At 43.2% G+C, this 13241-nt stretch overlaps 1 protein-coding gene across 2 annotated transcripts in view; it reads right to left on the bottom strand.

The window, feature by feature from the left end:
• The window catches only part of CRHR2 (corticotropin releasing hormone receptor 2), a 163435-nt gene that overhangs the window by 13123 nt on the left and 137071 nt on the right, over positions 1-13241 (bottom strand). For both annotated transcript variants that reach the window (XM_075419851.1, XM_075419852.1), the window contains 3 exons: positions 8230-8315; positions 4856-4991; positions 3355-3396 (listed from right to left, as the gene is read on the bottom strand). In XM_075419851.1, the coding sequence (XP_075275966.1) occupies positions 3355-3396; positions 4856-4991; positions 8230-8315 (264 nt within the window). The remainder of the gene's footprint in view (positions 1-3354; positions 3397-4855; positions 4992-8229; positions 8316-13241) is intronic.

The raw sequence follows: 13241 nt of genomic DNA on the forward strand, positions 1-13241 counted from the left end.
CTATGACAAAAAGTTATAGGAAGTTCATAAGTACTCAGTGGCATCTGTATCAAATATGAAATGGTACAGATGCAGCTGAGATCACAGCATTATTAAAGCTTTAAATTAATATATTTTAAAGCCTTTTTTCTTCTGTCATTATTAAGAGCAGCCCTGGCACTCTGTGGGATCAACAAAGACTGTTACATGCATTTAAAGAACACAACTCTGTCCTAAACGGAAAGCCTGAAATATTTAAAACCTTCTGAGATAGCAAGTCATCAGCCCATCTATCGCAGAGACAGGAATATCAGACTCACTGAAGAGATAATAATTCAACAAGGTTTGAGTGATATTTATAAAGATTTCAGGCTACTGAAAGGCTACTACTTACAGGCTATTTTCCTCCTTTGGATCAAAATCTGCTGTGGCTCTCACCAAGAGTGCTGGTACCTCACTGAGTGGCATTACCTTCATCAGCACTTCTAGTGGGAATGCCTCTCGGGGAGCAACTGACGTCAGGAGATTGCAAATGATATTTCGGTACTACTGTACTTCTGATGTGATGCTGTCCACACGCACTAAGAAATACAGGCTTCTTCACAGCACATAACAGAGGAAAACAACGTACTGCAAACCTAACTGAGCAGTAAATCAGTATGGTTTTCACTGCTTAGACATGGAAGTTCACAAGAAAACACACTTTTGCTGTGCTAACAACCAAGGCCTTCATATACACCTCAGTTGGCAATGTACAGGCCTCTCACTTCGCAAGGGGGCAAACCACAGCATAATTGCACGCTTTTGGAACGTGTGGTGATGTGGTCTTCAGGATGCGATCTGGGAAACACAAGCTCTTTTTAGGATGTTTTATGAGTATGTGGAGATCTAGGGAGGACAGACACCAACACAAGGGAGAGCTTTAATAATACTATGCTGTAAGATGCAATTTTTTTCCTGGACAATATGATTACAAACCCAGAAAGGTCTGAAAATTCACTGAATTTGCTACTTGCTTCTAAGCTGTGCAAAGCTGAAGCTAGAACACAGCAGAAAATTTCTACCTTTAAAACCTTCATGATAGTTTGAAAACGCTCCCACAGTACATTAAGATGAGTCCAAAGTCCTTTCACAGTTTCAGAATAGACAATGCTGCAATATTTGGGGGTTTAGACTTCTGTTATACCTCAAAGAAGTAGTTAGGGAGTTGTCATGGTTTAGCTAGTCAAGTGGAAGTTAAACATTAGATGTAAACATATGGCTACGGGGAAGATTTCGCTCACAAATTCAGCTATTTGTAGGTGTCTACATGTGAGCAGAGTGTCTAGGCACACATAATAGTCAGTGGAGAGATGGTCCGTACTATCAGTGAAGGCTAGAGTTGTTCAAGTGAGAAAATGGAAGTGTCTGTCATAGGGTAAGCTCATGAGAAAAAGATTGTATCAACTGGCTTGAATTAGTGAAATAGAGAGCCATTTGAGAAGCCCCATTGTATCCCACTATGCTTCTCACTTCCCAGTCAGAAGGTGTCAATCTGCTGTCTCATCCTGTATCATACCTGGTAGACCCATGTGGATGCCTCAGACACTCTACAGCCTCTCAAGCAGCACTAGGTATCAATGTTTAGGGAACTGAATCAAGATCACCTACATCAGTCAAGCTGGGAGTCTTAATCTTGAACTGACTCCCACAGAAATGTCCATTCCAACTGTAACAGCAGTGTGATATAGCTGGCAAAATCAGTCATGCAAATCATTCCAGATCTGTCAGCAGATTGTTATCAAGGCATAGCAGTCCACAAGGTGAACCATCCTGCTTTTCAACAAGCTTGATTATGTCTGAACTCATTTAAGTTACAGCAGAAGGGAAGTTGGCTCGTGGCCTAGGACAGAGACCTTCAGACTGCGCTAGTGAAGAGGATATTTCTCCCACTACAAGACAGCTGAAAGAATCCCAGAACAGCCCAAAGAGTGAAAGCCTGGTATGAACAGCCAACTTGTCCTAGACCAAGTGCACAAAATGGAAGTGCACGAGGGGGATGCAAGGTCCTGACTGACTATGAAATCATGCGGTTTGAGTTCCAGCCCCTGATGTTCACTGTGCCAGCAGTGAAAAAAAAAGCAGAAAAAGAAGACAGAAGAAAAGCCTGCTGTTTACTTGGAAGATTCTCCTTCTGCATTAACAGTGTAAACACGGTGAATGTGACAAGTAGTACTGCAGGGACATGCCAGACTTCTGGTGCCTTTAACCTCATCAGATTGCGCACGAGCACTCTGATATATGGCAAGGTTTTGAGGCAACTGTAGTCCCACAGTTAGGGTGCCTGTACTGTTCCGGGAAGATTTCACCTCCCTATTTATTAAGAGGCAAATGAAGTGGTCAGAATTTATTGAAGGAAACTTGGAAAGAGAACTGGGAGCACCCTGCTGCCAGTATATAAAAGTGGCATGTGCCTAACCTGAGAAAGTGGTGTTGCTTTTTGTTAACACCACCTCAGAATTAATGAGCAAGAGGGGAAATGAAGAAAAACAAAAAAAAACCCCCAAGTACAGAAAATGCTGCAGAGCAGCTGCGTGAGAAGACATGCCCGTTCATTCTCATAGCCCACAAGGAAATTAAGAAGCAGCACAAACAAAATATATATCAAGACAGCAGGAATGATTAAGACATGGAATTAATTTCTGCAGAGGCTCAAATTTTAACTGGACAAAGACGACGCACTTTAATGCAGGTAAATGAGACACTGGCAGTGTAAGTAGGGGAAAAGATATAAATCTCTCACACTTTGGAGTGTAAGTCAGTCAAACACTGAGGGATATTAGTGAAACATTTCTTGCTTGAGTAGCAGTACCCAAAATTAATTCTGAGGAACACCACTGACCCTGTCCCCAACCCTCTTTTCTGAATGTAACAGGCATTGATCACTCAGAGACAGATATCCACACAGAAAAAGTAACTCACTCAATTCAGCATGGCAATCCTTTGACAAAAATGAGTCACCTGCAGCATATCCTTATCAAGATCTCAGCTCAGAAGTAATGCTCGTGTACGCCCAGAAATCATTTGTAACTAATCAGAAATTTCAAAGAAGTCTTACAATAAAAACCAAAAAAATTTATAATCTGAGAAGACTTCTTTTCCTCTGCCCTGACCCTCCCAGGTAATAACCTGAATTTGATAAAGCTTTGTGAACAAAGGATGCCTACAAAAAGGGCTGGGAATTTCAGATGCACATTAACAGAAACTTCTGCAAGAGCAACAGACTGATGGGACTATGACCCCCTGTAAAAACATCTCATGTCTCTATAATCAGGCATTCAAGTAAGTTCCATCTCCCAAGAATTACTTACACTGACAGCAGGGGACACTACTTACCTCACCATTCAAGAAGCAGTAAAATACTGACACAAAAAAACCCTGGAAAGAACAGAAAGCAGTCAATTACTAGGTAAGTACTTTAACACAAAGAAGCGGGGACCGAGGTTTATCTTGGGATCCTCCTGCGTAAAAACATAATCTTGCTGAGATCATCCACTTCTAGACAGATGAAATCTTTACCCTACAACTTCATGAGAAAATGCTAAGTGTCTTGCAGCTCGCAGGAGACATGAGAGCCAGAATCTAGATGGCTCTTCCACTGATAGAGTGGATTGACACTTCAGCTGTGGTAAAGCACACCCACAGCTTCCAGCTGCCTCCCCAAAACGGCACAGACCCCTCACAGGTGCTACATCACGCTTGCCAGCTCTATGAGGATGTCTCAGACACTACAGGGAAGTGTCAAATGGCCTCTGATGGTCTTGTAAGGACCAACATATCATCAGGTTGCTTACGTTCATCTGAGCTGAACTGCTCTGTGGAATCTGTTGACAGCAGTGACTAGACCCCTGTAATGACTGCGAAGATTTTAATGGTTATAATGGAAGCTCAGATGATAACATGATGCTGCTTTCCTCTCCAAAGCTGTGAGCAGAGTCCTACCCATTGTGCTTTCAGCAGTGGACTATAATTACTGTCACCACAAATGAGACATTCCCTGTGCTTGCTTTCTTACATATGTCTTCATAACACTAACATAAAATAAGCAGTGTAGCACTTCTGGAGACGTTCAGCATAAGCAGATAAAAAATACAATTAATTTTAGAGCATGGAAAATGTGGATTGGTTCAAGTTCCTTTCTTCATAGATTAAAAGGATTGTTTTTCATTTTCGATATTCCGTTTCGATTTCTGGTAGGATGAACTTTCACAGCTAAATGTGCAATCAGTAAAAACAGTAATCTAAAGCTCAAAACTTTTGCAGCCCATAACCGTGACAGCATGTGTGCTGTGTATCTGTACTGAATAGCCTGGGTATCAGAGTGCTTGCTCTGCAGGTATCAGAGGTAAAACATTAATGTCAAACATAATTCCACTCCAGTTCAAGAAGGTCTTTAAGCAGAGGTAAAGCTGTGGGACACACCTAAGCAGGGTGAGAGGCTGGGGAATGCAGCTGATGTCTTAATCAAGTGAGCCCAACGGGTAGGAGTTGTTTCGCTTTGCTTGAGCAACATCTAGTCTAAGTCTCAGCTCACTTATGATCTGTGCAGTGGTACCTTGGGAGTGTGACCCATCATCCTCTCCCAGGCAGTTCAGGATGAAACACCATCTTTCTCCATTGACTTTAGATGGAGCCCAGGTGAGGAGCTGCAGCTATAGGCTGAACATGGTGTTGATGTTAAGGGCGATGAATGCCTCCGGTACACACCATGAACAAAGCTGAGCTCTTTTCAACTATTATTTCTATCATGGACTTCATTGCCATAAGTTTCCTGATTAAAAAGCACCAAGGATCCTTTTTGCAGTAGCTGATACCAGCTGTAAACTTGTTCTCTTACCTGAAAAGACTGCAGGAAGGAATTGAAATAGATGAAGACGATCTGGGAAATGTCATCTTCCCCAGGGTTGACAAAGAAAAGCATATAGGTGATGCCTAGCAGAGGCAGAAGAACTAACGTTGCCTTGACTGCCTTCCTGTGGGGAGGAAACAGAAAACACAAGTAAACACAAGAAAGAACAACTGTGTTATCTGAACTTTGGTAGAATGGCCCAATCCAAACAAATCACTCCTGTAGTGGAGAAGGGGGACGAGTCTCAGAGCAATTCAGAGGGAAGTGAAGTACCTACATTAGCTGGAGAGGGAGCGTAGGTGCCACCTTAAGACAGTTCAGCACCTGCGCGTGTCAAACAGGGTGTAGCTGAGAAGAAAACAAAAGGACGGCCTAAGGGGTGTCTGCTCAGAGCTGTCCCATATGTGCAGTCACTGGAGGAAAGAAGCATTTTAAGAGAGAAATTCACAGGTCAGCTTCTGTCCAGTGTCTAATGCAGGTGACTGGAGATAGGGAACACAGGAGGTCCCTGTGGGTACCTCCGTCTCTCGAGGTACGCTGCTAGGGCATTTGCAGTGGAAACCTGCATTTGCACAATAGTCAAGTAATTCGAGCTTTTTCCAGGAGGACATTTGAGTTTTAGACACTTCTCAGCCTGCCTGCATAGGAACAGTCCCAAGGTTCATAATCAGTTTATTGAGTAACTCAAGATGGAGGCTCCTAGGGTCCTCAGGCAATGAAGAACACAAGTTTCTTCCAGCTCGTCAAAGATATTTAAGAAGGAGTCTGATCCCATGTCCAGAAGGCTGAATAGATATTAGCAGGGGAGCATGGAAAGAGTGACAGGCTCCACTTTGGGCTGTGAAGCCCCAGGTGAGTTTGCTAGCTAACACTTTCCGCCCAGGGCCTGACCATTTGGAGAAAGGTGTTCTTGGAAAGCCTTTGCCTTTGAATCCCGCTGTTTGTCTCCACACTCTGAACTCCAGGGCACAAATGAGAACCATTTTTACATCTCTCCCTTTCTCTCGCTTTCCTCCAGACAGTTTGTGTCCTATCAGTGAGGCTTGCATTAGGTTGAAGCCTCGAGGTGCTCTGCAAGCTCGGTGAGTGATTTCTTACACCTCAGGGTAATATAATCAGTGCACAATTTAGCTGCTGACCAGGGCAGGAATGCTATGCCCATGAGACCTGCTCTATGACCATTTTTTGATTCTGCCTGGAGTGTAAATGCTCTTTCTCTCTCTCTCTCTCTCTCTCTCTCTCTCTCTCTTTCTCTCTCTCTCTGAGCAACACCTGCACAACTGCTTATGGCTGTCTTACAAATAATAAACCGGCACATGGTGCACAATGAAGCGTAAATGATCATTAACAGAATTATTTGGGGCTAATCTTTATTATTGGTGCTATAATAGTGTCTTGGGAGGTCAGTGGCTGAACAGCACCTCATCGTGCTAGACACTGTACAAACACAGCAGACTGCAATTTTGCTAAGTCTGTATAAATCTTTGTATGATGCTGTAACAGGTAGATAAAGACTGGCAGGTAGGCAGGCAGGGGAACACAGAAACATTGCCAGAGTCAGGATAGAGTGAGAGTCTTAACAGAGTAGTTGCCACATCATTTAATAGCTGCTTAACAAATGTCTGGACAACTCGGCTTCAGAGTAGCAAGGCTTGCTCCAGGTTTTTTTTGACTTAAAAGGGTTTCTGCTTAGTCTGTGAAAAAGAAGACCCCCTCACAGAGCCTGTAGTGAGGATAAGATCACCTTCATCTGTTCAAGGATGAAGGCAGTTACTTTAGATGGCCTCAGAATCTAATGTCTCTAATGACCCCTGCAAACTGCAGAAGGGGTAAAAATGTACCGAGATTTGAATCCGGGCTTTTTCATGCCAGTTTTAGTTTTATGGCATGAGATCTGAGCATGAAAAAGCGGCATTTTCCCCCTTTATTTCTCAGGAAATGTGCAGAGAAGAGTCTGAACAGGAAAATCAGATCGCTGCATTAACTTCACATTTGTCCCCAAACTTCAGACAGAAGTAAAAGGAAGGAATCAGGCAAAAAACCAAAATCCCCTTACTGCAACAAAACTGCCACCAAAGTCAAAAGCAGGCTGATTTGAGGACATCAGGATTCAAGCCTCATCTCGACACACTCAGATTTTATCTAGAAATGATTTATAGGATTGTGACCGATCTTACTCCATAAAACCTGTGCCATTTCCCAGTGTGAGGACCTGTCTGTCCATAAATGCTCGAAACATCTTGCAAGATACTGCAAGCAGTAGGAGAGGAAGGGCACTCAGCATCTCCTGACCTCTTAAGAATTTGCTTTTGGACTGTTTAGGCTGATGTAAGCCCACACTGCTGCCGGAAGGGGCCAGGCCACCTTCCTTCTGCTGTCCTGGGTGAAAATTCCTCTCTTCTCCTTTCTGCCATACTAGGGATTGTGAGGTTGCACAGTCAGCTGGCTCGGGGAACTGATCCACCTGAGAAGCCACCCCATATAAAGGTAAGGATTAGTGAAGGATCAGCTCTGTGATGCAACCCACTGAATGGTTACCCCAATGCTGGTACCAGCTGAAGGGAGAGGGCACAACTGCCCTTCACTCCCACACCCTACACTTCAAAAGGAACATTAAACCCTACTGTAAATACCTGTATGTACACCGTAATCATCGGTAATGATACTGCTATTGATTACAGATATGATATGAATATTTTGGTCCTGGTTCTGTTTTTCTTTTACTTCTGGCTCTGCTAGGATATTAGTATGAACAAGGATCTTAATATACATACGCATGTGATTTATTGGGAAGTCTTGATATGGTCTTGTTCTGCACCTACAAAGCTAGAGACTGGGACAGAGACACAACCTAGCAAAGACTGAACACTTTTTCACTGATTGTCCAGATTAGCTGAATGAACGATCTAGTCATCAGTGAAAGGAGTTATTACATATTTACATAATACAATACATACGCTTGTGTACACACAGAAATTGATAAAGTTTCTATTTCAGTTGAAGTCGAACCCTTCAGATTTCATTGGAAAGGGAAAATTTCACGTGTGTGTTGGGGCATGTGCAAGCCTGAAGGAGGTAAAGGGGCTGGTGGCTGCGGCAGCGCCCGCGTCTCTGTGCCTGCAAGCCTAGGCTGTTTGCAGTGTTCTGACATTCAAATGGAGCGGACAGAAAAAATGCAGGCATGCTTTTATGGGTAGTCTGCAAGAATAAATGCTGTGTGCCTAATATGAGCTCAAGGGGGAAGCAAGACACCCTGTGAGATCAGCCGTGGCATCTGGAAAGACAAAGATGGGACAAGGACAGGGCAGGCAAGGCAGTTCTTTGTTAAAACCACAAACAGCAAGAAGCACCCGCTGACTTACCTGTACTGTATTGTTTCTGAAGTGGTTGAAGCTCTCAGCTTTGTCATTAAAATCCTAACTATGTTAAATAGAAATACAAAATTTATCTGCAAAAGAAGGAAGAGAGAGGAAAAAATAAGACCAGCGAGTCAAACAGTGGCTTAAAGGATGTGATACGCCTTAAAAGGCACATTTTGCAGCTCCAACCTGATTGAAAGCATCCTTTTTGTTCTACCATTGATCGCAACAGACTCAGAAGTTTACTAGAAATATCAGCTTATGCAGCAAATATCCAAAAACTAGTGATGTTTTGAAAACAGCAATGAAATAGAGTACAAATGTAATGGTCCCAGCAAGGAACTATTTTTACTCCCTTTTACTCCTTTCCTGGGTGCCACAAGGAACTAAGGGTGGGACTTGTTCGGCTCTGGCTCAGCTCCCGCAAGACTCCCCGCGTAAAGTACTTGGCAGCTCTGCCCTGTGTCGATACAGACGGTGTTTGAACCCCCCCTCCCACGGCACAGCAGGCTGTAGCGGTGAGGTACGGCTCCCCGGACCCAAAGTACAAGACCGCATTGCAGAGATCTGAACGCCAGCTACTCACACTGGGCTCCCTTTGTGTTGGGCAGAGGCCACGCATTGCACTCCGCAGGAGGCATTTAAAGCAGAGCAAATTAATCATACCTGAAAAATGCCTGTTTTTTTTGCTGTCATTAAAGGTGAGATGATGGATTTACCACTTCCCTTTTTAATCTGCTGAGCTGGGTAATTATTATTTCTGTTCCAATCTCACCACTGAGAATTGATACTTGCTCTAATTACTGTTGCTGTAGCATCTGCTAGCGAGTTTCTTACATAAGTTTCCTCTCAGTGTACACAGGAAAGAAAAAATAAATCTGAAAAGGAGATTTTGATTTCTAGACTGTGATCAGCAGAAAGATTTGGCACCTAGGAGCAAATTTTGGGTTGCGTTCAGCAGATAAAAATTAGGGTAGCTTACAACATACTGATCTGTCTCAAAATTGTCGACGCTGTACAGTTAGAACTACAGAACTGTTACCTCAGGACTATTGAGGTCACATCCCAAGCTTGTGAGCAGATATTTACCTCACACGCGTTTCCAGAGTCCCAGGGCTCCTGGCATTTTGCAGTCTATGACTGGAACAAATCTGTGATTGACTTGCAACTATTTACGAATGCTGTAGCAGAGCTGCCAATTTAAAGGTGTTCTCCAAGCAAGCTCCTCTTTTTTCTGTGCAGTGTGGTACATTTCAATGATTACAGTATCTTGGCATCCACCACATCATTCCCTGCGGTCACTGTAACATTATTTATAACAAATGGTGCAATAAGCACCTGCATAGGCACTGGGAGACTGGCAGTGTTGGGAATCACGCACATTAAACACTTATGACATGAGATACAAAAATGCTGCTCTAGGAGTTAACGTGACATTTTTTGAAATTATTTTCTTAGCCAAGCAGGGCCTTAGGGAGTATAAGAAATAAATAAAACAGTGCAGTTTGTATACTTGTTCTTGCTAGAATTGTCTTTGTCATATTTAAGAACGTAAAGTTAACTGGTTCTCACTTTATCAGAGACACAACCAGCTTCATATCACTGGTTTGACTCGAATCTTCAACTCCTCACACTGATGACTGTACCATGCCTCAATATCAGAAAGAGAAATGTTCAGTCAGCTGAGGGGAGTGGGAGTGTCCTTCACCCATAGAAAGAAAACTTCTACCTCTGAAATTCTGCTACCAAATCTTGAGGTTCTTCATCTGCTCACAGCCCGGTTTGTGTTTTTTCTATCGAGGATGCAAAAAAGGCACCAATCCAAAACCTGCCACTTTTGCAATTGTAATGGAAGGTGCCAGATGGAATTATAGACTCTTAGACATGGGCAAGTTCCAAATATAAGTAGGACTAATCACATGGGATTAACATGATGAACTGGACTGCAGAAAGCATTTCAAGTTTCATGAGTCCTAGTCTGATGTGACAGGAGGGAACTGGAAATTCAAATTGCCACAGGCTGCATCAGAAAAATTAGGGATTTTGATCTTCTCGGAAATTAAATTGCAGAAGTGTGATTCATCAGTCCAGAAGGAGAATTTCTAGCTGAAAAGTCTGGGAGTTAGTTCACTAGAGATACTCTTATTCTATATAAATCAATTTTTCATTCTCCACCTCTTCCCCTAAGCTCCCCTACCCAAGGGTCGCAGAAGGAAAACGATGATGACATACATAAAGCATGTACTAATACTTCTCACCTACATTACCACGTGTGCTTGCACTGAACCCCGGTGACAGCTGGCTTGCTCATCTCCTTGGGAGCATTAATACTGATTGCCTCAGTTGAAGTGTGCTGGGTACCACCCAAAGCTGAGCATCCCAATGGAGGCCACATTCGGGGAGACAATTCAGCTACTCAAGCATGGACCGCAGTACCAGCTGAAGCACTCTTGCATAGCTAAGGTCTACGGGTGGCACTGGTACATGTGACACAGGGCTGATAAGAGACCACAACTGCCCACAGCAGCAACAGGAAGGCAGATACAGCGGTGCTTACTTTTACCAGGCTGCCTAGGTGTCAGAGGAAAGCCTGCTAGGGACGTTATTCCTGTAATGTTTTCTAGCAGAGAGGAACACTGAGGGCAGAACAGGGGCATCAGCCACCCAACCTTCTTCCCATTTCCTGCACTGGATGTGCTGCATATCCTTAGTCACATGGGCAGTGTTCAGGCTTGTGGGTCTGAAGACAGATGCTAAAATCCACCTGAGGACATACTCAGTAATCTCAGGTCTGCATTTCAGAATGGCTGTCACCTTGCCTCTTCCATTAATGTCTGTAGTCATGTACTTGTCAACAAGGTAGGTGGTCTTGCAAACAGCTTACTGTCAGACTGTTTTCCTTCTACCTTTTTCCCAAAGTTCTCCTTTGCTGTGCAATCTTTCAGACACTGGAGAGGATGCTTTAGGTCTCACGCCTGCAATAAAACTGAATAGTCTTGTAGACAGTCCTGAGGTAGATACCTACCCCTGAGCTGGTTACCACCAGCTCCTTCAGTAACTGATGGAGAAAAACAGCGATTTTTACATTATAGTTCCTCCTGTCTCTTTGAGATGTTTACTTCAGCATGAGATGACTCTTCCTACTTTGAGGTGCCTCTTTATGTGACTTGCATAGAGAGACCTGTTGGGAGGGCATATCTTACAGGGATGTATTACAGGGCTGCATTTAGTTGCCTAAACACAGTCACCAAGAGCCATTTTTGGTGCCATGGTGTATCCTGCCTGGCCTCAAACTACTGCTTCAGAATGGTGTGGGTTCTCTAGAGCATCTGTATCCTCTCTGCCAGAACCAGGTGGGGCTGACAGAGGGTCTGAAAAGGTACTGTGCACCCATGTTTAGGCAAAAAGATGTCTCTTCTGAGTCTATCTTGATAGTCTCAATGTTTTCCAGTGGAACAGCTGTGAATGCAAAGTTACATTGATTTTTTAGAAAAGCACAAAGCAACAGAAGAAGACTTCTTTGGCTAATGGTTGGCTGCCTTAACCCATTTGGCACTTTGGTGCTACAGTAATAACTGTCATTTACAGAAAATCTGTCCCACTGCTCACTCAAGGCTCCAGAAACACTTATCCCAACTGCCACCTTACCTAACTGCAGAAACAAACTCAGACCTGGGAGTTTTCTTTCCTGTTCTGATCTTCACAAATTGCTGCTCTATAAACAGCAAACCTGGATCCAAACTCCTCTGAGGAGTCCTCCTGAGGACTTCTTGAGACAAACATTAGAGAGCCATCTCTGTGCCTCCATAAGCTTTTCCTTCCTGAATGGGTCTAATCCATTAACTCGATTTCCTCTGGGTTTCATCTTTACAACACCCAGTGTCAGTGAGTATTACACTTTAGCAGTTCATGAGGAGGAGGGAGGAAAACTTGAAAAGAACATAAATTTGCCTGAAAAGCAGAGAGAAACATATTCCAAGAGAAGGAAGGTGGAAAAAAGTAACATCAAACTTTGGTTCCCTGCAAACTAAAGTCTTGTTTTTTCAAAAGGGCTGGTAAATGGGACAGGGGGAAGTAGAGAACACTGGCTGGCTGGAAGATACTGGAAAAATGAGTCATATATATCAGCCCAAGAGAGGATGGCTGGGATGCAAAGAGGATCATCATGTCAGGGGAATCCTATGGCCTGTTTCATACATAAAGCAAAGTTAGAAAAGCCATTTGCATCTCCTTCTGTCTTCAGAGTCCATGAATAATGTATGCAGCTCTTGCAAGGCTTGGTTTTCCACTTTCTCGTAGGGCTACTTTCCACAGCTGCTACTGCACCAGGACAGGACATGAGTGCAACCTTTGGCTTGTTACACACAAAGCTCTTGTTACTGGCTTCATCTTACAGGCATTTTCAGGAAAAAGAATAACTAAGTCTTCCCCACTCTAGATTAGATATGTAAGAGAGAAAGGTGAAGTGACTTGGCCTTGCCTATAAAGCGATTCCATCACACAGTGAGGATATGAAGCATAATCTCAGGCTCTACGTACACTTACATTTACTATTTGCATTTAGTGGAGAGAAACAGGCATTTTTGCAACAGTGGCTCATTTGACTTATTTTAAATGAGTGCTTTTGGATAAATAGTGCTTGGGCTTGAACCAACTGCCCACACAAATCATCCAGTGATCTTCAGATTGGCCAGGGCTATCCCAGCTGAGCTGCAATTGAATGAATGCAGCTGTATCTGCTGAGGATCTGTGACATTATATTATATGAAAGCTTAAAAAATATTTTGAGGCACCAATATCAAGGCTTCCCTTTCGTCTCTATTAAGAGGAGATTAATCTAGGAGATTTGTAAGACTCGAAAAGGATAACCTCTCAAAGGCAGAGCTTAGCAAGCAAAAAATTCCAAGGCAAAAGATGCAAATGTGATAAAATCAAAATACTCGTTTCTGGCTTTGCCTACTAGAAACACATTTCAGTGTGTTCAATTTTAACAATTTCTTCTAAAAGAACACTCT

This window comes from Opisthocomus hoazin, chromosome 4 (assembly GCF_030867145.1).
Source record: "Opisthocomus hoazin isolate bOpiHoa1 chromosome 4, bOpiHoa1.hap1, whole genome shotgun sequence".
NCBI lineage: Eukaryota > Metazoa > Chordata > Aves > Opisthocomiformes > Opisthocomidae > Opisthocomus > Opisthocomus hoazin.